Here is a 26,120-nt window from a genome sequence, read left to right as displayed (position 1 = left end):
TCACTTCTGTAAATACCCAAAGATTGTGTTATTGAGCCTTGCTGATATAAATCTATTCTTTAAAAAGTACATAATGTAGATATATTTTTCAAACATGCATGCTTTTTTTCTTTTATTATTTATACTTCTACCCTCTCATCACGTGGTGTGACTTTTGATGGAATCCAGGAAACAGTCCTAAGCCACCTGCCTCTTCACACTTCTTCGTGATGGTTTTCTTCCTTGACTAGAAGAGGGTTTTGCATAGGAAATTTTGTTTGCTCCCCTTCTCTTGGAGTCTCCCTGTTTGTCTGCCCATCTCTCACCTGTCCATCTGTCCATTTCTCTACCCACTCATTCTTCTGACTTGTTCCAAGAAGCACTTCAGGCAGCTTACAGAAGAACAGATACCAAATAAACAGGTGAGAAAATGGGGCCAAGTTCACAAATTGAGGCTCGGAGTTGAGCCTGTGTGAGAGTTGCAGGCGTGAGACACACGCCTCTGCCTTGTGACTAATAAGATAGACAGCATCAATGTGCCTGAGGCTCCCAGCACACACAGGGAAGCAGGGTTTGTGGGAGATGCTCACTGGCTGTGAAATAAATAAGTGGCTTAGGAGAAGCCCAGCCTTTCTAAATACTAAGACTTAGGAGAATATTTTGAGTGTCTTCCAAAATCTGAGTATTGCATCTTTTCTTTTTCAGAGTTTTATGTATAGTTGGTTAACATTCTATACCTGGAAATTTCTCCAAAACTGCTGCCCACGTGAGTCCCATGACTCGGGAATGGGGTGGTTCTGCTCATTGACGGGTGTTGGCCAGAAACGGAAAATGACAGCCTCAAAGGAGCCTGGGATTAAGCAGTTATGTTTTGTCAGTGCTGTAGATTTCAGAAAATGCTTTTACCATTTCTCTCCATCTGAGGAAGCAGCGTGCTCTCTTCCCAGCATCAGGAGTTCAGGGTCTCGGGATGGTGGGGGCTGACTGCACTGCCGTAAAGACAGCTGAGCTAGTCACTGCATGTGTGGTGCTTTCACGCAGTGCATTTCATGTTTTTTAAAAGGTTTCAACAGGTAGTTAATTAACTGAGTTAATTAACATTTAATAAATATGAGGCTTTTTTGAAAAGACAGTTATAGGCAGAATATAAGTTGTGAACACTTTAAAAATGGCTTCATTACTGAAATTTCAGTAAGGAAGATTCAGTTTATCTTATTTACTCCTCTCTTTAAAAGTAACAAAGAAACAAGACAGAAAAAGCAGAGGATTACTTCTGTTCTTCCTCTCGGCTTGCAGGTGCCCTCACCTCCAGTGGCATCCATCCAGACACCAGCACTGACACTGGCCGTGCTCAGAAATGCCTCAGCCCTGAAGACACAACTGACAAATGGAAGGGAGCCACGTCCTGTTACAGCGGGTGCTCTCACTTTGTGGGTCCTTATGTAACTGCGTGGTGTTATTCAGGATCGCCCTTTCTACACTGTGTGACGGTGCTGCGGTGTCTCCTAGTTATTTGTTTCTGTAACTACTCATGTATTTTTTCCAATGTGTGGTACTAGACATCTAAAAATGCATTTTTCAGATGAAAAATAATGTGTATTTATTATAAAAGTCTGAAAAAAGTGTCAAAAGGGTCAATCCTGGTCCCAGTACTCAAAGATAATAATTAACACTTTAACATCTATTTTCTGTTCTTTTCATCAGTGTGTATCAGCTCTGTGATAAAAACCAGCGAGCACTGTGTGCCTGTTTACTGTGTGGAGACCTCCATTTTCCATTCGGCTTATTACACATTTTTCTACAATATTCTATCTCCCCTGACATGATTTTTAATGACCAGTATAGCATTCTGTTTTGTGGAGGCATCGTCCATTTTACTTTGTACTTAAGTAAACTTTTAAATTCCAAGTATACTTAATTGAAATTCTGAAAAGAGAACTGTGGTGGTACTGAAAGTCCCCTACTTCCCTTCCCCTTTTTTCCTGAGAGTAAAAGCTGCTGACAATGTGGAGTATATATTTCATGACCTTTATGCCTTTGTCATATATATATACACACATACATACACGTATATGAGAAATCTATGTATATGTGTGTGTATATATGCTTTATTGAAAAATAAGGCCATACTATATGTTTTCTGTAGCTCGGTTTATTCACTAACTTTTATATCATAGACCTCCTCCCACTCCAGACTCACCCGGTCCTTTCAGATAGAGTAAAGGTGTCTCCTGATGTGCAGGTTTGGTCTCTTGTGTAACGACACCTTTCGTGGGAGAGTACTGTGGACAAGGCCTTGGACCACGCCGAAACGCTGCAACTTTAGTGCCCACAGCTCTCCGTGATTTACCGCATCATTGTCTTGATGGTGAACACTTAAGTTTTCTCCATTTTCCACTGTCAGAAAGGGTGTTTGACTGGCATCCTTCTTGTACAAACATTCCTGTGATCTTGTATGAGTATTCCTTTAGCTAAGGTTTCTGGAAATTTAGTCCTTGGATGTGACAACTTCATACATCACAGGATGCTTTCAAGTGAATCCTGAAATTCCTTCTCCTGTGGGGAATGAAAAGATGTAGAATAAATTATGTAACCAATTCTCTATCGCTGGATATGATTTCACTTCAGCATTTCTTCCCACCATTGTAAACAGTGCTGTGCAAATATTCTGATGAGTACATCTTTTTGAACTGATTTTTTCTAAATGTAACGATTCCTAAAAGTGGAGTTCAGCCTGTGTGCACACACGTTTTTCAGAGTTTACATATCCATTGACATGTCATCCTCCAAAAGATCGCTCACAGTTTGTTGTCTCAAAGATGGACACTAGCTATAATATCTTTTAAACATATTTGCCAATATGACGAGCAAAATGATTTTCATTATTTTAGTTTGCACTTGATGACCAGTGAGGTTTTGAGCATTTTTCACTCATTAGCCATCTGACTTTTAAAAAGTGAATGATCCCTTTTGTCCTTTGCAAACATTTAAGTGGAGGAGCTTCTTGCTGCTTTGTGACAGCTCAATGTGTATTATGAACATTAACCCCTTGTCTTCATCAACATGTATCAGAGAGCTTTTACTTGTCATTTCTTGCCTTTCATTTTGTTCAGTAGATTCATTATTGTTGGGGCCCAAAATAATCTTAAGATAGTAAATGTCTTCTTTTTGGGTTTTATTCTTAGAAATGCTTTCTTATAATGGTATAAATTTCTTCTGTAGTTTTTTTTAATCTCTAAGATGGAGATGATAATGGTACTTGTTACAGTGAGGAGAAGCTGAATTGATATGAGCAAAGAGTTGTATTTGCTCTTATTAGTACTTTCTAATATTTACATCATTTTCTGTCATTTTTCTTGTGGTCATTTTGACGGGAATAGAATTTGTTTTTTCCAGGTATTCTCTGATTGTAACAAGACAATTATTTGCTTTTTAATTTGAAATCCCACCTGTAAAAAATACTTATGTATACTAGAGTCTCTTTTTGAGCTCATGATTTATTTCTGTCAATCTTACTTTCTTACTCTAGCACTATATCTTACATATTGTAAAAATTTATTTAATATATTACAGTGCGAATTTTTTGATTCTTTTTTCGATCCTTAAATTTCTTGGCTTGTATTATGACTTTATTATTCCTGAAGAATTCTAATATAATTTTTTCAAGTTAAAAAAAACAGATAAGTGTTGTCATGGGATTTTTTAGTAATTTTGAATTATCTTTAGGAGAACGTACATGTTTAAAACTGCTTTCCTCCATACAAAAGGTTGATGTCTCTACTTTCACACTTTTACTTTACCCCTCAGTACAGTCCTGTACTTTCTCCATGTACAACATGGGCATTGTTTTTGAGTTTATTCCAGATTATTGTTGATGTTTTTGTTAATTTTTTAAGTGAGAAATTTTTGCTATTATATTTTTTAACTGTTAAAACTGACACCTAGGAAGGCAGATTCGGTTTGTAAATACTCACTTTGTAACTTCTCATTTAAAATTGTAAGTATTAAGTACTTGTTACAGAATCCTTTCTTTTCTGTTTTTAAAAATTTGTTTCCAAGATTCTCAAAATGGTCATAGCTAAGTAGTATAGGTGGGGAGACAGATGGAGAGAGGTAGTGTGGCTCATGTACAAACTGTGAGCACTTTCATGGCTGCCTTTATGCTGGAAAAGCTGATAAACAGTCCATCTTAAACCAGGGTGGCTTTGTATGCACTTGAAAGCCAGCTTTCCTGCCTGTATGGTGAAGCATGGTAGGCGTGGCAGGTAGATGATCAAGGTCGAATGGAGGTTATTGGCTGCACAGAGCACTGTGTCTGAGAATTGGAGACCATCGCCATGGGAAATGCTTGGTGCCAGGACCAATGCAGAGGAGCTGGGGAACCTTGTGTTAAGGATTTTCCAGCCCTGGGAGTGGGAATATCAGACTCTGCATTCAGATCTGAGTTTGAATTCATCCTCTTTAGTTTACTTGTCCTCTGACTTTTGTCAAGCTATATACCGTCTTTCACTTCCTGTTTTCTTGTCTCTCAAATTAGGAGAATTACATCCTGCTGCTAGAGTGTTTGATCAGGTTAAATAATTTGTGTCTATAAGATGTCACATACATTCACAAGCTCAGTGAGAAATGGGCTGTCGCCTGTTCTTCTGCAGCTCAGTGCTTGACAAGACATGGGGGAAAGCCAGTCCCTAATTTGTGTGTGATGCAAGTAGGAACAAAATTAATGTCTTGCCTTTCCCTAGCAGTATTCTTGCAGCTTTGCTTCATTTACTTCTTTCCTCCTTTCCTTTCCCCTTTCCCATCCTCCACCAAAAGAGCCTCTCAGAAAAATAGATTCAAATTACTTTAATGGTTGGCTCATCCTCATGAAATGATAGTATCATAAAAAAAACTGTGCAAATCCCAGAATATATTTTATATGATTTACACACACACATGTGCGTGCAAACACACACACACACAAAATCAGTCTACCTCCCACTTGCAGAGGGAGAAGGTCCACTTTTTCTGAGTTTTCATTCACAGAGAGTGAGAACAATGTCTCTTACACAGACTTTCACCAGGCTTCGTGCATGGTGTTTTTAATTGAATTTCTGTTTGTGGCCATAGATATAGTCTCCTAATAGAAGAGAGAAAGTGGAGACATAGACATTCCGCTGAGATATTGGTGTCATCATATTTTAGTTGTAAAGGACTTAAGACAGCATAGAGTCGCAACATTTTATGGGTGAGAATCCATGATGTTGTAACTTAGACAAGAACCTGGGTCTTCTGCCATCTTGTCCACGCGGGTGAAGAGGCAACTGGGCAGGGGATAGTAGGGATCCTTCCTGCTTCACTTCCATGTTCTTGCTAGTTTTCATTTCAGCTGCCTTTAGTTTATGTTCATGAGGCCACTCATGGGAAGGTCACTCTGTCCTGATAGATTGAGTTTCTTATCAGCGAAAAGCTCTGGACCCACTCATATTTCCCAGAGTTTTCTGCTGACCTGCTGACACTTTATATAATTGAGACCTAAGAAACTACTGAATGTAAAATCCTTATTGTTATCGTTTCCCCTCGAGTTCCATAGGAATGGGGTGCTGTCTCAGGCTGTCTAAAGCCAGATCTGAACAAAGATAGGGTGATGGGCTGTGCTGCTGGACCTACACAGTCGAAGGGGATTTCCACCTTAGCTTTATAATCAGGCAGATTAGTTCAAATCTTGCCTTTACCAATTATTATCTTTGTGTCTTGGGGGAGAAACTGTACTTTTTTGTGTCCAAATTTGTTTATCTGTAAATAAGTTCAGTATTTATTTTAAGGTTTCTGTTTTAGAATTGAATGAGCTAATTCATTCATTTATACCTAAAATAGCGATCGCATGGTTCTATGCTGGTGCCTTGGTAGTTGATTACTAAGGGAATCGGCAGTGAGAATGGGGGTGGGGGACCCCTGGATAATAGAGCTTATATTCCAGGATATGCTTGTAAAAGACTGGATGTGCAGTAGATTTTTAGTAAATATCTACTCCTTTCCTAATCTGCATTGATTGTTTATATATCTTTATACAAATATATTAACAATTTTTATTGCAATTTAAATATTTTTGTAGTACTTACATTATGTAGCTATAAAAATACATGAAATAAAATGATTTGACTTTTATTTTCTTTTCAATAAGCAAAACAAAATAAAATAGAAAAGAAAAAAGTCTTGAGGGAGTAGAAATAATTTTATTTCTGTGTAATCAATTCCATATAATAGGTCTTTGTCATGTTGTTAAACAGCATATAAAATTGATAGGTTGTGACATACTGGAAATGAGGAAACAGTGGAGACATACTACCTCTAATGCAGTCATTTTGTTACCAAGTCCAAACTCGTTCTGCTTGCTGCATGACAGGCCAATAAATGGGGAGATGAGATGTTGGAGTAAGGAATAGTGACTTCATTTGTAAATCTGGCAGACCCAGAAAATGGCATATTGATATCCAGTAGAACTCTCTTCCCCAAAGCAGAATTCAGTCTCCTTTTATACTAAAAAGCGGCGGGGATGTGGTTGGTTGTTGCAAACTTCTCGCTGTACGAATTGTTTGTCCTTGGAATCCTTTGTTCCTGCAGCTGTCCATGGTGGGTCAAATTAAGGTGCCCCCATAAAACCTCCAAATAAAAGAAAGGTTATTATCTATTTTGCAACTTGCCATCTGTACATAAGTGTAGCAGAGCTAATATCCTTAAAGATCAGAGCCCGGAGAATAGGCTGTCCTGGATATTTCAGGCTAAAGGCAACTTTTTTTTACAAAAGGTGCAGAGATAGCAAGTCGGAGCCTAGAAAACAAGGTACAGGTTTAAAGCCAAACGAACACATCTAACATGGAGTCAAATTTGTTCTTTTCTTTTACAATTTCTTTTTCTAACTCATAAATAATTTTAGTAAGAAACATGAGAAATTTTTTTTATTTTTGCTTCTTAATAACGGATTACAACTACACTTTAGTGAGCAGGGATGCTGTGCGTGCCTTGGGGTCACAGCAAACTCTTGTTGGGGGTGGTCGACCCTGTAACATACCTGATGTCCCGTGAGTGTTGGTGAGGGTCCCCCTAACCAGGGGCTCTCTTCAGGAACCACCATATGGTCATTGACCTCTGGAGACCTCTTTTTCAGCTGCAGGAAATTTTTTCAGATTTTGTGATGGAAAAATCTCTCCAGCTGCAGATAATCAGGGAATAAAGGAAGAGGAAAAGGGCTTGAAGTAGAGTAGAAGAGAAGGACAGAATATCAGGGAACGTGGGGGCTTGGCAGCGGGGCCTCGGGAGAGAGAGGAGCAGAGGTGTGGAGGGTCCCGGCTACGGAACCAGCTCCTGCACCTTTCCCCGCACCCAAGCCACACAGCTTTTAATTGGGCCCAGGACTCCCTCCTGTCTGGATGTCACCCTGGGCAGAACTTTGAGAATCGAAGCTAAGGGGTGGTCAACACTCACCTAGGGGGTCACTGAGGACTTTGCTCAAGTCCACATTGACTTTTCCAGTCATGTGCCTTCACCTGTTCTTTATCTCAGGATCTGAGAAGCAGGAGCAAGGAACTCATGGAGAGATCCAGGAAGATATCTGACTGTGTTACGAGACGACAGTCACAGTGACACGTGGAGCGAAGACACTTGCAGTAAAGTAAAATAACTTCACAACTATTGCATCAGAGCTGCAAGTGTGAGAGAGCCTAAGCCTGTCTCAGAGTGCAGGGGACAAGAGAAAAGGAATGGTAACATTACCACTGACATTTGAAATTTTGTTAAAAAGAATGCTACTGTTAATTGTATCACTTGAATGTATGCAGGTGTTTTTCTATGAGCATTCATAGGTTCACAAAACCCCACCAGCCACTCTTGCTCCCATCTGGTGTGGGCTTTCTCAAGCACAGTGCCCTTCCTGCTTGGGTGGGCCACGCTGCTGGTCCTCGCCTGGGGCCAGACTGCTACAGGACACTGAGTCCCCGAGGCACGACCTGGGATACATGACAGGAACATCTCTGCTCTTGGCTGAGTGCCTCCGTTTCCCCCTGCAGTGTAAGAATGCCGGTGACTCAGTTAGAAGCATGCATCCAAGCCATCCTTCCGTGTCATCACCATCTAGAAGCGGTGCCTGAATATTCTGAATTTCTGCAGAATGTTGTTTACAATCACCTTGAACAAGTGAGTGTGTGTCCTCTTTCAAGTGGAGGAATTTCTGCCGTTTTCCTGGAACTTACTCACCAGTAGTCCATCTGATTTTTCTGTGCTAGGATTCAGTATAGCCTGCTAATAACTCTGCAGTCAGATCTTGAAACCCTGATGAAGAGGATTATTTATTTTCTTTCCTTATATGATAGTATTTTACTTTCAAAATTCTGAGTTTTCTGTTCTTGGAGGAATTTTTTGGGGGTTTGGAGAAACAACTTTGCTCTTACCATCTTTGTGACCTGTTGCTATATGCGTCTCACCTGTCTTCTGTCACTTGTGAGGCGGTTCCATTTGTGACCCTGTCCGGGTTATTCATGTTATAAAACATAAAATCTGTAAAAGTACAGAACCCTTTTACTCCGAAGACATTCCACAAATACTCCTTTAATCTGGGTGTGGTTTTAACAAGACACAAACATTAGAACATATACTTGCAGGTTGCCAGTGCAAAATCCCCAAATGAATAGTCTAGCTCAACATCTAAAATCTCTTATCTACCTTGGATATGTATGGATAAGTGAAGCAGTTTGCTAAGAACCCAAGACCAGGTTTAGGATACAGGCTGATGTAGCTCAGCGGGTCCTCCCAAGCTGATGCTCTGCCAGAGAGTGGGGTTGAGGGGAGAGGGCGTGCCCTGCCCTCCATGAGCTGACAGTTTCATGGCAAACACCTTCACAAGGTGAAGAAATTGGAGTTTCTTCTATGAACAGTGGGTCTGAAAAGAGCCCAAAAAGCATGGGAGTGACACAATCCCATTTGTCTCAAGTAGGGGAGAGTGGCTGTGGGGCCACTTGGGAGACTCGTGAGTCCAGGTGGGCAGTGTTGGTGGCTTCCACTTGAGCGGTAGGATAGTGGGTAAAATCGAACTGATTGAAGGCATGTTTAGATGGTAAAAAGAAAGATTTAAAGCTGTCTGTGAAGGTAGGATGGAGTAAGGCCCAGGTTTCTGGGTGGATTAATGAGTTAAATGATGGTCCTGCTGTGTTCTGAGGAGGGAAAGCTGCAGAGGGATTTCTGGGGGAAAACTGATGAGTTCAGCTGTGGGTAAAGTGAAAGGTTGTTAGATGTGTGGTCTGGGATCTCAGGTGAGAGCCAGTAGTGAGTAGGGAGAGGGGAGAGAGACTTTCAAATAATTTTATCTTGTGAACATACATATAAGGATGAGTAATGACACACTTAACCCCTCTATATTCTGTATTTAAAACCCAGTAACATTTTGCTATATTGGTTGCAGTTGTTCTTAATTTTTTAATACAAATAAAATAAATAGAAACGAAATAGTGGAGTTAATGAATATCTTAGAGTTGATGTGTGTCCTTGTATGTATTTTGATTTCTCATCTTTATAAACATAATCTACAAAAAGTTAACTTGCTTAGAATAAGAATTAAACACAGGGACATGACACACTCTGTTGGGGGTTGAAGGTGATATCTTTGGCAAATTATATAGCCTCTCTTTGCCTTTGTTGCATCTTCTGTGAATGCCCCCGTGCCCCTCATCACAGCTGATTTCCTAGACTAGAAGTTGGGAGGGAGGCTGCTGAAGGGAGTAAGAGGTGGCAACTGCTAGGAACAAAGAAGACAAAGACAAAAACAGATTAAAGCCGAGAAACTGAGTCCTAATACCCTCAAAGGAAAAATAATCCCGCAGTGTTTTGAGCCACTTATCGTACGGGAAACAAAATCACGTGGATCCAAATCTCTTGAGCATATGTATATTGTGGGTGGGAGGGTATCATCAGAAAAGGGTTGAGAAGAGGCTTTTTGGTTTCCCTTAACGTTTTCAGTAAGAATGGGGTGCAGAAGCAAAAACCACCCGCTACACAGTAGAAGGTGTTGTTTTGTGTGAAACTGACCAAAGTTTGGAAACCAGTCATCAGTGGTGCTGGGAAATGAAGAGGCTTCTGGATTGGGTGGGGCACTTGCTGTGACTTCCAGGTGACCTGCTGGCTGGGGTCTGTGAGGCGGGCAGTAGGTTTGCAGTGTGACCTGGGCATAATCCCTGGCTCTGAGGCTGCTGGTCTGACTAGCAGACCTGGGCAGATGCAGTCCTATTGGGGCATCTCGCGATGTGGCCTGGGACACCTGCCATGCTGAGGGCGAGAGGAGGGATCCCCTAAGGGGGTGTCCCTGTGAAGAGTAGAAACGTCCTCCTGCAGGGGAGGAAGAGCCTCTGAGCAGCGGGCCGGATGCACAGGCAAGAGCAGCCTGAGCACGGAGATTTCGGGGACCTGGAAGTCATAAAGTGGCCCGAACAGCCTTGTTCCTGAGAAACTGGAGGGAAAAGATGCTGCAAATGCAGGCTAATTTCAGACCCTGTGGTGGGTCATGAGTGATAGGAAAGAACTGGTCAGGCAGGCACGAAAGAACCCTGTGGTTGTCCCAGTTGGGGCGTCACACCAGAGGGAGGAGCAGAGTTATAGACTTTGTCACTTTTTATCTGTGTGACTTTGAACAATAACACCCCACCTCTCTCTATATATATCTTCATCTGTAAAGTGACAGAGTGACAACTCGTGTCATCAGAAGGCTTAGTTTAGCTCTGATCCTCATTGTCCAGTCCTGTCAGTGCTGCCCTGCAAGGTTCTGCAGTGGGTGCTCTTACCCTGAGATGGGAGGGCGTAGAAGGGCATTGAAGCACCCGAGGGCAGGAAGGGGTTGCTTTAAAAGCAGACATGTAGCCTCCTGCAGCTGCAGACCTACAGGCAGTTTGGTTTATGGTCGTGGAGAGGACTTTGGAGGTCTTAGCATCGTCTTAAGACTTGTTTTCCCTTGGGGACCTGATTTGCCTTTGCAGATTAATGTTGAAGATTTGGGCTTCTGGCAAAGCTGTTTTCAGAGATGGGTATATATGTAACATATAGTATAAAATGAAAGGTTTTATTTAATATTTGGGACTTTGTAGCTGTAGGGAACAGCTCTGTTGGCCTGGTTTCCACGGAGGACACTAGCGGTCGTCAGAGCGTGCGGGAGGGCAGGCAGCCTGCAGTGCTGCTGCGGGGGTTCTCCCCAGCTGGACGCTCTGCTGAGTTGACTCTTCTCTGAGTTTGGTTGCCAGAGGAGCAGACAGCAAAGTAATGAGTTCTGGTGGGATTGTATAATGACAGGAAGAAAGAGGGAGCCGTAGTTCTTAGGGACTACTACACTCTTTTGGTTCCTGATCCAGTGTGTCCCATTACACAATTGATGAGTTGTGTCTATTCTGGGACTTGATTGAAATAAACGTGCAGCCTGAATATTAAGAGTTATGTTTTATTTGTCAGGAGGACTCGAGCCAGGATGACCGCCTCTCAGAACACTCTGAGGGACTGCTCGCAAGAGTAGGGGAGAAGCTAGGATTATATAGGAGCTTTACAACAAAGACCAGGTAGTCAGAACAATAAAACATTGCTTGTTATCTAAAGAAAGCCAGGTATCTCAAGTTCATGAATTTAATGCTTTTCAATATATGGGAGGAAGCCAACATTTGGGCTGACTGAATATATACTTTAGACAAGCACCTAGCTATCTAGGGCCAGTAATCTGTCCTTTCTTATTCTGAGTCTGCTCAGAGGGCACCGTTGTGAATGGCTGCAGGCCTGTCTTCACTGGGGGGTGGCGGCAGCCGCTGATGACTTGTTTTCAGCATTCTTTGTTTAGTGACATGGTTGCAATATTTTCATTCAATTTGTAGTGTTTTCATTCACAGAAAATTATGATATTACCCTGATTATGGATAATCTGGAAGCTTGGAATGGAACCGAGTTGGAATTACTGCAGGTAACTTCTACTTTAATAAGCCATGTGTAAACATGAACACGGAGGAAGCATACAAAAGGATTCCGTGGTGAATGGGAAGGGTTTCTGCACGTTACAGGAGAAGGCAAGGCAGAATTCTTCTTCTTTGTGGGCAGGTATGTGAGTCCAACTTTCCTTTCTGAAGTGCTTTCTGAGAACTGTTTATGGTAATGAACCAACATTGACAAACGGTGACACACATTGCATTTAAGAGCTGGCTGGCTTCAACTTGGGTATTGGACAGGTGGAATTCATAGGCAGTGGTCAGGTGGATGGGACAGAGATGGAGCCCAGGCCTGGGCCCATATTCAGGTTGAAATCGCCATTTACTCACCATAGCGCCTTGGACTTGAATGTAACCTCTCTTAAACTGATGGTGAGTCTGTGAAATGGGCATGATAATATTCGTTACTTCCTGGGCTTGTTGTAAGTTCTGAAGATTATTATAGCACACATGAAGCACTTAACACACTGACACTTAGCAGTGTACACTTTGTTCGACCACCACGCTTGGTGTGTGTCAGAGCCTTAAAGGCAGCATGTGTCTGTTTAGGATGCACTGGTAGCCCCTTGGCTACTTTGTGAATTTGGTGATTTCCTTTAATACTTGTAACTCTGTGTGCCATGGGCAGTTATTTTTATGGACAGATGAGGAATCTCAGGGTAAAAAAGACTGTGTAATTTGCCCAAAGTCAGACCATAATTTTGTGTGCAGGGGCCTCGGTTCAGCATGGGCTCCTGGGCCTTCTGCTCTCTCCGTTCAGCACCAGAGCCAGATGTGGGCTCGGCTGTTTCCCAGCCCAGAATATCCGGCAGGCCACAAGACACACCTGGTCCTGTGCTGCTTGAGCAAAATCTCCGGAGGAGAGGCAGTTACAAAAGGGATAAACATAAAAACAGACGACAGCAAATTGTGATCAGCTCTGAGAAGGAAAGGAACACGTCTGGCCGTGCAGAGCTGGGAGCTTTCCCGTCGGGGCTTCTCTGGGGACGCTCATCTCAGCTAAACAAGCTGTGCTGCTGCACCAAGGCAGGAAGGCAGGGCTCGTGTGGCCAGGTAGACAGGGCCTCGTTGATCGTACTCATTCCCTATTAAGTGGCAGGTGTCACAGGCACTTAACTAATAAACAGATGTTGGCCAGAATCATCACGCATTTTGCTTGGTAGTTTTATTGGCTCCAACTTTGAGAGGAGGTCATTGAAGCTGGGGAGTTTGCTGCATGCCCGTGATTACCATGGAAATACCCCCACTGGTCTTTCAACCTAGACTGGTGTGGCTGTCATGTCCCAGCCCTGTGAATGGCATCGTGCAGCTTCTCCCAAGTGGCCCAAATGACTGACATTGATATGCTTAATTCGTAGGAAATGGTATGTGGCAATAAGAGAAAAAGGTAGTAAGAAATTGGAAAACTAGAAAATAACCAATTCTTCCCCTGCTGGGGGACCGTACCCTGTGTCTCTCACCCCACTCACTGCCTGTCACCTCCTCCCTGCCTACTCCGTGTTCAGAAGCCACTCTGAGCCTTTGAAGAACATTTTGCCTCATGACACTGTTGACTAGGACCTGCGACCTCTCTGTCCCTGGTTAACTCTCTCTTCAAAGCCATTTAAATTTCTTGCAGGCTCCTCCACTCAAATGTAAGAATAGCCCCTTTAAACTTCTTGATGCAGCTCCTTAATGAAGGTCTTGGGAAGGAAACCTAGCCAAAACCTGGGAGGTATTCACAGAGTGAATGTAACCTGAGCATTTTTTGATGTTCAGAATCAGAGCGGTGGGAGACACAGGAAGGCCTTTTTAAGTTAGAAAGTGGAAAGAGAAAGGACTCAGGATGTTTGAGACTGAAACATCTCGGTCCCAGCCAGCAAGGCACCTGCGTTCAGGATGGTGTGTGGGGAGTGCAGAGTTCTCAAAAAGAAAGAAGTGGTGGGATGGCAGGGAGGACATTTAGGTACTTAACTGGGGAAGGAAAAAGTTGGCTGAACAATTCATGGTTGAACAAGAGGATTGTGACATGATGTGCTTGTATTTTGGAGAGAAGGGTTTTGTGGAGCCAGGCCTAAGGAGAAATCTCTCTGACTGGGGAGTCAGCACAACAAAAAAACACAGAGAACCAGGCAGACCCCATGGCCCCTGATGGGGGAGAGGCTGCCCACCAATTGGAGACCTGGAGGCTGCTTCTGTCCCTTAGCTGGGGCCTCAGACCTCACTTCACATCCCAGTCCTGTTGATACAAGAAAAAATATGTGGGTCATGAGAAGGGCTGTGTCCCAGGCTTCCGTTGAGCCCCTGGGATGTGCCCTACCAGATTTTGTTCCTTGGCTTCATGCAGTAAAGAATTCAAGAACAAACCAGTGTTGAGTAAAGGTAGATTTATTCAGAGAGATACATTGACAGGCATGAGAAACGTCACGAAGTATGGGGGTTTGATGCTCAGATTAAAAGTAGGCACGCACTCCACAGAAATAGTGTGGGCCTTCTCCGAAGAGGTAGAGAGAGGGGTTCCTGGGATGTGGCTCTGTGTTGCTCCTTTTCTTGGGCTTCGTGGTTTCATATGCTAATAAGTAGAAGGACCAGCCTTAGGGCAAGGGGCTGGGATTCCAGGGAGTTGGCCATTTTCCACCCTTTGACCTTTTGTGGCTAGCCTTGTGACTGCCATGGTGCCTGGGGCCGTGTTATTCACCATGTTACTATTACAATGGGTGTATAATGAAGCTCAAGATCTACTAGAAGTTAAATCTCTTCATCCTGAGCCTCAAGACCTATTGGGGGTTGAATTCTTCACCATTTTGATGTTAATTGCTGTGGTCTTTCTTGAATGGCTTGCTCTGCCCCCTTCCATCCTGTCTCACTGTGATGACACAGAGAGAGCAAAGGCCGGGCCCTGCGTGTGTTCCTGCATTTAAAAGCGGGAGATGTGGGGTGGGCTGAGGATGACTCTGAGTGGTGAGAAATATGTTTCAGATTTTCCCACATGAGACATGGGGACCTGCCAGCAGCCATCGCAGATTTATCTCACGGGCATTATCGCTTGTGTTGTTACGGAAACAACAGGCCAGCCAAGAAATAAGCAGCACTCAGAGGGTGGGAGTACTGAGATTTATTATGCCAGCGGGCTCAGAGGGGCTTCTGTTCCCAAGCCCTGAGCACATCCAAGACGTGCACATGAGGTTTTATAGGGTTAATTACAAGTATGGGGCTTTTAGCCAATAAGGCTCGAACAACAAAAAGCAAGGAATCAGTACACTGAAGCTTATCAATTTGGAACAGATCACGTTACTGACAATTGTTGACCTTGGATTTACGAGTTAGCTTGTTAGCCCAGTAAACTGACACTGAACTTCAGATTTACGAGTTAGCCCAGCAAAACTTAGATCAGTAAACCGACACTTATCACACTTAGATTTGTGACTTAGCTTGTTAGCCCAGCTGGGGTTTTTGTTCACAGTGTCACTCATCTTTTCTATTTTCCTTTTATTTTTAAAGTATTTAATCCAAATTTAATATCAGGATTTTTTTGGAAAGAAATTTCTCTTTTTCTTTTCTTTGGGGCTCTTTTGGGGGGTAGGTAATTAGGTATATTTATCTGTTAGTGGAGGCCCTGGGGCTTGAACCCAGGACCCTGTGCACACTTAAGCACACGCTCTACCACCTGCCCCATCATCTTTTTCTTTTTGCTTTAGCTGCCAAGAATCTTACAGCTTAATTTCTAGTCGGCCTTTAACACTTGCCCTGACTTCATGGAATCCATTTTTATGAGTTTACCTCCCCCTGGTTTCATTTAAGTATTGAATCTCCATTTTCTCTTCACTCTCAGTTTTGCCTTTTTGTTGTTATGGTTGTTAAGCTGTATTTAAAAAATTGTTTAATTTCTCTTTTAGCAGGAGGCTGAAGTAAATAAATATGTAAACAAACATCACACTTAAATGCTTTTATATATTCTAAGCTGTTTAGTAGTTAATTAAAAACCAAATTGAATATTAAAGGGATAACATTTTTAAATTATTTTTTAATTTTTTATAAAGACATAGCTGATTTAAAATATATGTTTCAGGTGTACAATAGATGCTCCATTTATAGTTACTGTAAAACATTGTCTGTATTCCCTGTGTTGTAAGATACATCCCTCTAGAGTGTTTACATTACATGTTGCAGTTTGTATAAGAAATTTGGGTAACGCAGAGTCTGGGACGTGGCTGTGGCTGACCCAGGTTCACGCAAACCCTGCCTGTCAAAGCTCAGGCCTTCACTCCTGTCTGCAGGGGAGCGAGTGGAGGCAGCTCTCATCAGCGCTGGCACCACACTCTGAGTGGCAGTGACAGCAGTGACTGTGTGTGGACGTGAAAATTGTTGTTCCAAGAGTTTTACATGCTTTTCTGCATTTAATAATTAAAGCCCTCCTGTGAGGAAGGGTTTTAAGTTTTTAATGAATAATACATTTTATTTTGATATTGATAGACTTCAAAACTCCGGAAAATTTACAGGAGTAGTACAATAAACGCTTAGATACAGTTCACCTTAAAGGGCACTATTTGCCCTTTTGTGACGGGCTTATTTTAGCATAAATTTTCAAAGTTCATTCATATTGTAGCCTGAATCAGTACATTATTGTTTTTGTTTGATAATATCCTTTTCCTTTTTTTTCGTTTTTGGTCTATTTAAAAATATTTTCATTGAAGTCTAGTCAGTTTATAGTGTTGCATCAGTTTCTTGTGTACAGCACAAAACTTCAGTTAAATAGGAACATACCTGCATTCATTTTCATATTCTTTTTAAACATAAGTTACTATAAGTTATTAAATATATTCTCCTGTGCTATACAGTATATACTTGCTGTTTATTGTATACATACTCAGCATCTGCAAATCTTGAACTCCCAATTTATTCATTCCACACCCTCTCCCCTCTGGTAACCATAGTTTGGTTTCTATGTCTCTGTGTCTGTTTCTGTTCTGTAGATAAGTTTATCTTTTTGTTCCTTTGTTTTTGTTTTTGTTTTTTTTTTTTTTTAGATTCCTCATGTGAGCGATCTCATATGGTATTTTTCTTTCTCTTTCTGGCTTATTTCACTTAGAATGTCATTCTCCTGGTCCATTCATATTGCTGCAAATGGCATTATTTTATTATTATTTTATTGCTGAATAGTAGTCTATTGGACATATATACTACAACCTCTTTATCCAGTCGTCTGTCAGTGGACATTTAGGTTGTTTCCATGTCTTGATATTGTAAATAATGCTGCTGTGAACATTGGGGTGAAAGTGTCTTTTTGAATTACGTTTCCTTACGGATATATGCCCTGGAATGGGATTGCTGTGTCATCTGGGCCCACAAGGTTTTGTCTTTTGAGGAACCTCTATACAGTTTTCCACAATGGCTCCACCAAACTGCATTCCCACCACAGTGTAGGAGTGTTCCCAATTCTCCACAGCCTCTCCAGCATTTAGTGTCTATGAACTTCTGAATGATGGCTATTCTGACTGGTGAAAGGTGATACTTGTTTGCAGTTTTGATTTGCATTTCTCTGATAATGTTATTGAGCATTTTTTCATGTGCCTATTGGCCGTTTGTATGTCTTCATTGGAGAAATGTTTCTTTAGGTCTTCTGCCCATTTTTGGATTGAATTGTTTGTTTTTCTTTTTTATCAAGTGTAAAAGCTGTTTACATATTCTGGGAAATAAGCCCTTGTCACTTTCATTTAATGCAACTATTTTCTCCCACTCCATAGGTTGTCTTTTTGCTTTAATTTTTGTTTTCTTTTCTGTGCAAAAGCTTGTAAGTTTAATTAGAACCCACTTGTATATTTTTGCTTGTATTTCTATTGCTTGAGTAGACTGCTCTTGGAAAATATTGTTGAGATATATGTCAGATGTTTTGCCTATGTCTTCTTCTAAGAGGTTTATAGTGTCTTGTCTACAATTTTAAGTCTTTAAGCCATTTTGAATTCATTTTTTTGTATGTTGTGAGGGGGTAGTCTAACTTCATTGATTTACATGCAGCTGTGCAGTTTTCCCTGCACCATTTGCTGAAGAGGCTGTCTTTGCTCAATTGTATGTTCTCACCTCCTTTGTCAAAGATTCAATTACCAAAAGTTTGTGGGACTATTCTTGGTAATTTTGTTTATCCATTCATTGATGGATGGATATTTTTAGTGACTTTTAGCTACTCTGAATGATACTGCTATGAATATTGATGTGCAAGTTTTTGTGAGAATACATTTCCATTCTGTTGGCTGTACAGTTGGCCCACCATATCTGTAGTTTCCACTTCATGGATCCAGATGGCTGATTGCAAAGGGACTTGATCATCCTTGGATTATGGTATCCAGGTTGGGGGTTCCTGAAACCAACCCCCCGAGGACACTGAAGGATGACTCTACATGTAGGAGTGGAATTGCTCAGCCACATAACTCTAACCTTTTGAGGAAACATCGGGCTCTTCCAAAGAAGCTGCGCCATTGCCCCTTTCCAACGGCTGCATATTGAGGGTATCCATTTCTCTGCCTCCTGATTGACACTTGTTATTGTCCATGTTTTGATTATAACCATCCTAGTGAGTTTAAAATGAGATCTCATTTTGATTTTGATTTCGCTAGTGATGCTGACCATCTTTTCAGATGCTTATTGGCCAATTGTGTATCTATTTAAATCCTTGGCAAATTAAAAAATTGGGTCGATTTTCTTTGTATTGTTCAGTTGTAAGCATTTGTTTTATATCCTGGATACTAGTCTCTTATTAGATATATGCTTTGCAAGATTTTTCTCCTATTCTGCAGATTGTCATTTCACTTTAATTTTTTTAAACATTAAAACAATTTCTTTATAGGGGAGGTAATTAGATTTATTCATTTTGTTTTTCTTCCTTAGCACGCACTCTATCATTTGAGCTACCCCTTTCCCCTTTCATTTCACACTCTTGATGTTGTCCTTTGTAACAAATGATTTTAATTTGATGAAGTCCATTTTATCTATTTTGTTTTATCACTTGTGCTCTTGGTATTGTATCTAGGAAGCCATAGCCTATCCTATGACCACAAAGATTCATACTATGTCTTCTTTTAGAAAGTTCATATATTTAGTTTTTACGTTTCTGTCTGTGATCCATTTTGAATTAATATTTGTTATATAAAATACGGGGTCCAGATTCCAGATTCATTCTTTTGCCTTCAGATACCCAGGTGTCTCTGCTCCATTTGTTGGATAGACTATACTTTCAATGGAGTGTTGTTGGCACATTTCTGGAAAACTGACTGTAAATGTAAGTTTCCCCCCAGGATTTTTTATTGTGTCTCATAGATTTCTGCATCCAAACTTATGACAGAAGCATAATGACTTGAGTGCTATAGATTTGCTGTAACCTTTGAGTGAGTCCTCCAAATTTGCTCTTCTTTTTCAAGATTGTTTTGGCTGACCTGGGTCCCTTGCTTTCAATATGAATTTTGGGATCAGTTTTTCAATTTTTGCAAAGAAGTCAGCTGGAATTTTGATAGGGATTCCATTAAATATGTAGATTACTTTGGGAAGTCTTAACATTTTTAACAATATTTTCTACCATTGCATGATCATGGGATGCCTTCCATATATGAAGATATTTTAAATTTTTTTGGTGATACTTCAAAATATTCAATGTACAAATCTTGTAAACTTTTGTTAAATGTATCTCTCATTTTATTTTTTATGCAGTTGTAAATGGAACGGCTTAGCTTCATAAGGGTGGGACTATATATATCAATTTATTTATTTCTAGGATTCCTACATAGCAAATACACTAGGTTTATATTTGCTACATTGATCTATCCACAATTCTTCCCACCCCCGTGTCATAAGAAACCAAGACCCAGCTTAAGCCATCTGAACACCTATGTGGAAGTGAGAAATGAGACCTTTGGGTGGGGTTTGTGTAGATGATACTGAGATCTTATTCAGGATGGCTTCATCTTAATTTCTTTTAAACAATCCTTTCAGAGTACATAGTCAGATACATTAGGAAAATGCTGTTTTGATGTGTGGAGGAGCTAAGACTATAATTTTCAAGTAATTTCTAGTGAGAGTGTTGTACTTGAAACATAATTTGCATCAATCTTTGAAGATTTATGTTTCAGGAGCTTTGAGTAAATAATACCTGTCTTTATTCAATAACTACAACTAAATGCTCAAGCAACATGTAAGAGTTTGAGCAAACTGCTCCCGCCCCGTAGTGCTGGTTGGTTGCAGCTGTAACTGGAGTCAGCGCTTACCTCGCCCAGTACACTTGTGCTGATCTGCTCAAAACAGTTCGTCCAACAGTTTGTCGGTAGTCTTTTAGACAAAGCCATAAAGCATTGATTTAAGGTTGCTGGAATGTAATCTATTCTTATTAATATTAAGTAAGCACATATTGAGTACTTACTGTATGTTGGGAATTGTCCCTCAGCCTCACATGAATATTACTTCTAATAAAACCTCTCATATTTCCCTGTTATTTGCACTTTACAGATAAGGAGACTGAGGATTAGGTCTTCTCTCTTTTGGGGGGAGCTCATTATCAATGATGGGAAGTTGTAAGGAAAAAGATATTGATTCATCCAGAGAAAATATTTTTCTGAGATTCAGTATTGAAGAAGGTAACCACTGAAGAGGGTGATCATTGTTTGAGTGAGACGAGCCCCGGGTTGTACGGAGTCAGCATCCCTGTCCTGGACGCTGCACGTGTAGAGCTGCGTGGTGGGTGAGGCGGCGTGGCCGCGCAGGGAAAGCGGATGCCGGGCCGTTGGGCTGTGCTCAGGCCCGGTGGGGCTTTCTCCTAAGAGCAGTGGACCGTCATTGACAGATTTTAAGTAGGCTAGTGCGATGCTCTCGTAGATCACTTTTGTCTTGTAGAATGCTTAGAAACATTTAGAAGGCTCGGCAGGAGGTGATGTGATGAGTCAGAGTAGGGTGGCTGCGAGGTGTAGCAGTGTTCAATTTTCAAGTGATTTTCAGTCCCAGGTTTGTGGCTCAGTAGCCGTGTCACTTTGGATGACACACCCAAGGAAGTGAAACAATTTATCTAATCAATAGAAGCAGTGATGTACCGAACTCCCAGGACTGCTGTGTAGATCCAGTGAGATAACGTGTGCACAGTGTGCAGCATGGTCCCCAGCACAGAGTCAGTGCTGAGGGAGTGCCAGTGAGTACCTGGTAGGACAGGTGTGGGTGGTGGATCTCGTTGACTGAGGAAATTTGCCCCTGAAGGAGGGGTCTTGTCACATCTGTGAGTGATTGGCCTGAGCTGGGAGAGGCAGGGAGACCTTGCCCCCGACCAAGGGCCCTGGGCAGGATGGCTATGGGAGGAACACCGTGAAGTTAGCTCTTTGCAGGTGGAGTTGGAGGTGCCCTTGAGACATCTAAGTGCAGTGTCACAATCACAGAAGTGGTCTGGTCCTGGGCTGTGCATTTTCCTGCTGAGATATTGATCTCTGAATGCGAAGACATACTTTACAGGACAAGTGAATAGTAGTATCATCTCTCATCAAAGCTCACATCTCTTTATTCATCACTCACTTTGCTAATTGGGTACTTACAGAACACACTTCACTGTCCTCCCCTGGGCTCAGGCTCCACAGAAAAGAGCTGGTGAGTCTCCCTCTTTTCCAGAAGAAGACACACTTAGCTGGTAGACTTCTATACCTCGCCAGACTTAGAATTTTAGGTTGTTGATTTAATTCTATTTTCTGTTGGTCATCTCCTGACAGGAGAGACGTTTTACCTCATGGTCAGGTTTCAATTAGCTGTTACTGAGAATTGCTGGTCTGACCCATAGTGTATTTATTCTATTAACTTTGTAGAGTACTTATCATTTTTCTGTCTTTGCTCTTTAATTTTGTTTGCCCCTTCAATTTTCTATCTTATTTGGGACCTTATTTTATTTTTTAATTAAAAAATGTCTATTAGCAGTTAACAAAACAAAAGCAAAGAAAAAATGCACATGATAACTAAATTTAGAAAATATCTTGTGTGTTTTCTGTCTCAGCAATGGAGGGTTCTAGAAACTCGTGAAAAGCTTCATTACATAAGTTCCTTTAAATTCTGATTAAGAAATAAAACCTTCCTTCCTCATCTTTCAAGCTGCACAGCTAATTGTCAAGAAAGTGAGGGGAAATTCTCAGAAGCCAAGACAAACCAGAAAGCAGGGATTCTGGGAGATACGTGAGCCTTAGAAGCCCTGGGGTGCCGGTTGGCTCCTGAACTGAGTTTCAGTTGCCCTGGCAGGAGGGCAGGAGGTGAGCCTGTGGCCTCTCACACTGGGAGTTGGATGGCTGTTCTTATATAAGGCCAAGCACATCCTGAGAATCCTGCTTTATAAAAGGTTGAATTAGAAAGAAAAGAATAAAAGCATTCCTCAAGGCAAGGAAGTAAGGAAAGTAAAATTTTTTGGAAGCGGGAAAAAATAACATATCCAAAGTAAGGATTTAGTTTAAAGCTGCTCTGGCATGAGAGTGACCACAAACCCATGGCAGAAAATCACAGCTCCTCCCGGAAAGAGAAGGTGTGTTTTGAATGAATCAGTGGACAGCCATTCTGAAAAAGGCCTCCAGAGTCTTCTGGATCAAGATACTGGACTCAAACACCTCCCTTCCATGGTCTCATTTAAATAACCAGAAAGGTTTTAAAGGAAAGAAGCCATTATCATAGTTCTATTTATTGACATTACTTTATGCTAGGAATTCAAAGGTGACTATGGAGTTGTCTCCTCTTTTATGGACCTTACTTTCTATTTGACATAGTTGGGGAACTTGGTGGAGGGTGGTGTTAGTATGTTGCAATTAACCAGGAGAGGAGTTTAAGAAAGCAGTGAAGGGTTGGTGACATTTTTCGCTGAGGACAGTCCTGTTCAGTTGGCTTGTAATTACAGGCTCGTTGAGTTGTCACTGGAGGGAATTAATCTTAAGGAATTTGGACTTAACTCAGGCCTCTTCAGAATGGACAAGTGAACCTGGAGAAAGACAGTCAAATCTGTGCAGACATTGAAGTTCACTTCAACATGTGGTATCCATGAGCCAAAGATAGGACTAGTAGGCAGCACTTCTTGAGGACAGAGGAGTGGTTTTTAAGGTTCTTCAAGAATGAATCCCAAGGTACCGGGATGGCCAGTTGTCAAACTGTGACTTTGCTTTTTGGACGGTGTATCCACCAAGGGTATTGGCCGTTTATAAGTTTCCATTTCTCCTTAATACATGTCAGGTTATGAGGACGTGGGCATAAACGTTTCACACCTTGTCAAGGTGACTTTGGGTTCCTGCCTAGAATCATGGGCACAGTTGCGGCTGCGTCATACATCTTGCCGCACATCCCGCTCCCCGGCTCCTTGATCACGGCAGAGTGGTTCCTTATTGAGCTGTCCATCTCCTCTGTGACATCGTAACCAAACAAAAGATTGGAGAGTATTAGCTTGGCTTTTTTCTTTTCTAACATTCCCTTCAAATTATGATGACTGATAGTGGACCCAGTTATGTTTGCAGATGATTTGCAAGTAGGGCTGTCAGTACAAACCTTGTAATCCCCGCTGTGTGATCTAGAGAAGAAAGTTACACTCTTTCCAAATTGTTTTGATGCACTTATGTGGGAAAATGATGTATGTTTGAATATGTATTTCCTCTCTTAATCATCATGGCTAGAGATGAATATTTGTAGACATGGAATGAGTACTCTGTATTTGAACTGTATGGTCCCCTAAATTCTCCCCAGCTTTTTAAAGTCATCACTGGAGTGCTACCTCCAGAGTGCCGCAAAGCATCCAACACTGCCTGCTCTTCGGACACTGTAAGTTTCCAAGTTGGAGAAGGCTGCTGGCTGGTGAGGCATTCTCTCGCACATCTCTGGTTGGGTGATGTGAGCTGAGAACACAAGAATTGGCAGACAGTAACTAACCACGATCACGTCCATTTCTGGAACACTCATGGAGGATTTTACACCTATGCTAGTGGAATACGTTATTTCATTTAGTTTTCCCAAAAATCATAATTAGATTTTATCACCTGTATTAAAAAGGAAACTGTCAAAGCGAGTGACGTGCAGACTTTGGACTGGAACACGGGTCTTTCTGATCCCTGTCTCTGTTCCCTCCCCGGCCTATCCTTGCAAATGACCAGGAGACTCTTCCTCAGTCTTGAGTTTCCCTCTGATGTTACCGCTCTCTTTGTTTCTAAGAGAGGAAAACAAGTCTAAACTTACTTTCCAGTTGGAAATGGAATGGAGAGTTAACGTTGGAAGCCGGGAGAATCTGTCCTGTGATGAAGTGGTCTCCGAGCCACTTCCACTGGGATGTCACATCACTGTCTGGGCCCCTTGCTCAGCCTGTGCACAGGTGACAGCGCAGTTGTGCCGAGCAGTCCTCCCGGACAGGGCAGTGGGTTGGAAATGAGTTTGGGGATTTGGTTTCATTACACAAGTTCCTGAGGGCCTTGACCTGGCACTTCGAGTGGGAGCATTCCCTGTCCCACAGACTGTGCTCTGGGCCCGTGCAGACCTGACGTGGCCTCAGCCTGAGTCTCAGGGCCCGTGGTGATGAGGAGCATTTTAGCCCAGGGTCTGCCGGAGGCTCTGAGACTACTGGGCTGTGGGACTTTGTCCAGGATGATAATAATTCCTCCCCGAGTTTCAGATTTCCTTGCCTGTGAGCCGGGGTAGTAGTTGTTTCTGAGATGATTGTAATGATTCAGTAATGGGCGCAGCGTGTGCTGACAGGTAGCTGGGTGCTTTAGGAGCAGAAGTCGCAGTCACTCTGTCAGCCTCTCCCTGTGCGCTCTGTGCTTTGAGAAGTTGTGTGTTTGGTGAAAGTCTCGCCCAGACCCTAGGGTCTAGATGAACTGTTGTTCCTTTACTTTCCCTTCCTTTTCCTCTTTCCCTTCTCTGTGTCCCATGTTTAGGTAGCAGATTCCTCTATTTCAGGGAATACGGGCTTTTCTAGTAAAGGTACAGGTGGAATGCGGAGAGGTGGGGCCCAGAGGGGGTCTGGAGTGTCTGCACAGTGCTGCTTCCCTGCGTTTCTGCATCCGGTCCCATCAGTGCACTAAGTCAGCCTTCCTCTTCCTTCCTGTGTCATCGGGTCTCTGTTTTAAGGGAAAACCATTTTTATGGGTCTTTTTTCACTTACGTGTTTCATTCAGATGCTTGTTGCTTTTCTCCCTGTGCTTCAGCGTTCTGAGGAGAAAATTCAGCCGTGCAGCATCCTCTGCGAGCTCTACGAGTTGATCGGCTTCCACTGCAAGTCCACCTTCTTCAAGCGGGTGGCCCCCGTGCGGCACGCGGCCCCCGGCATCCCGGAGCCTGGCGGGAAGGCCTGCTCCCGACTCCTCCTGCAGACGCTTCCTGGCTACAGTCTGTCACTGGACTTGCAGGACTTCAGCAAATGTGTTGGAACTAAAACATTGCTTCAGCCCCATTAACCATGCCTGGTTTGGGCCCTGCTGTCCTGCCTCATCAGGGTGAATCTTGATTCATTTAGAACAGGGCTCAGCAGACTTTTCCTTTCAAGGGCTTGGGGGTAAATATTTCAGGGTCTGAAAACCTCCTGATCTCTGGTGCAGCTGCTCAGCTCTACTGTTTAGATGCCAGAACAGCCAGATAGTCCACACACCCATAGAGCTTTATTAACAGCGGTGGCTGGGGCTGGATTGGGTGTATGAACTGCAGTTTGCCCCCACAGCCTCCTCAATATTGACACCTGCACCAGAGTGTACATTTGTGACAATGGGTGAACCTACACTGACATGTCATCATCACCCATAGCCCATAGTTGACACTAGGATTTACACATTGTGTTGTGCACTCTGTGGTTTTGGACAGATGTACAATGACATGTATCCACCATCACAGCATCATACAGAGTCGTGTGTCTTAGTGACCTTAAAATGCTCCGTGCTGCACCTCATTCATTGCTCTTTCCCCTCTAGCCTCTGGCAGCCACTGATCTTTCAGTCTCTGTGTTTTTCCCTTTCCCAGAACACCATACAGTTGGAATCAGACAGTTGCTGAAACTTCCCAGATTGGCTTCTTTCACTTGGTAATATGCATTTAAGGTTCCTCCATGTCTTTCCATTCCTTGATAACTCATTTCATTTTAGCACCAAATAATAGTCCATTTTCTGGCGGGACCACAGTTTATTTATCCATTCACCTACTGAAGAAGAGCTTAGTTGCTTCTGA

General features: G+C 42.2%; 1 protein-coding gene and 1 long non-coding RNA gene across 2 annotated transcripts in view; one reads left to right on the top strand and one right to left on the bottom strand.

The window, feature by feature from the left end:
* Positions 1 to 25,638, top strand: part of LOC140690316 (trafficking protein particle complex subunit 9-like) — a 53,700-nt gene extending 28,062 nt beyond the window's left edge. Inside the window, exons 1-2 of the mRNA XM_072952018.1 lie at positions 11,620 to 11,938; positions 25,112 to 25,638. Coding sequence (XP_072808119.1) covers positions 11,891 to 11,938; positions 25,112 to 25,360 — 297 coding nt within the window. The 5' untranslated portion in view covers positions 11,620 to 11,890 and the 3' untranslated portion in view covers positions 25,361 to 25,638. Of the gene's footprint in view, positions 11,939 to 25,111 lie in introns of the transcript that reaches the window.
* The window catches only part of LOC140690323 (uncharacterized), a 1,184,725-nt gene that overhangs the window by 580,600 nt on the left and 578,005 nt on the right, over positions 1 to 26,120 (bottom strand). The gene's annotated exons all lie outside the window — the stretch shown is intronic.

Source organism: Vicugna pacos, chromosome 30, assembly GCF_048564905.1.
Source record: "Vicugna pacos chromosome 30, VicPac4, whole genome shotgun sequence".
Lineage (NCBI taxonomy): Eukaryota > Metazoa > Chordata > Mammalia > Artiodactyla > Camelidae > Vicugna > Vicugna pacos.
Note: the sequence above shows the minus strand (reverse complement) of the source record. Positions and strands in the feature narration are given on the sequence as shown.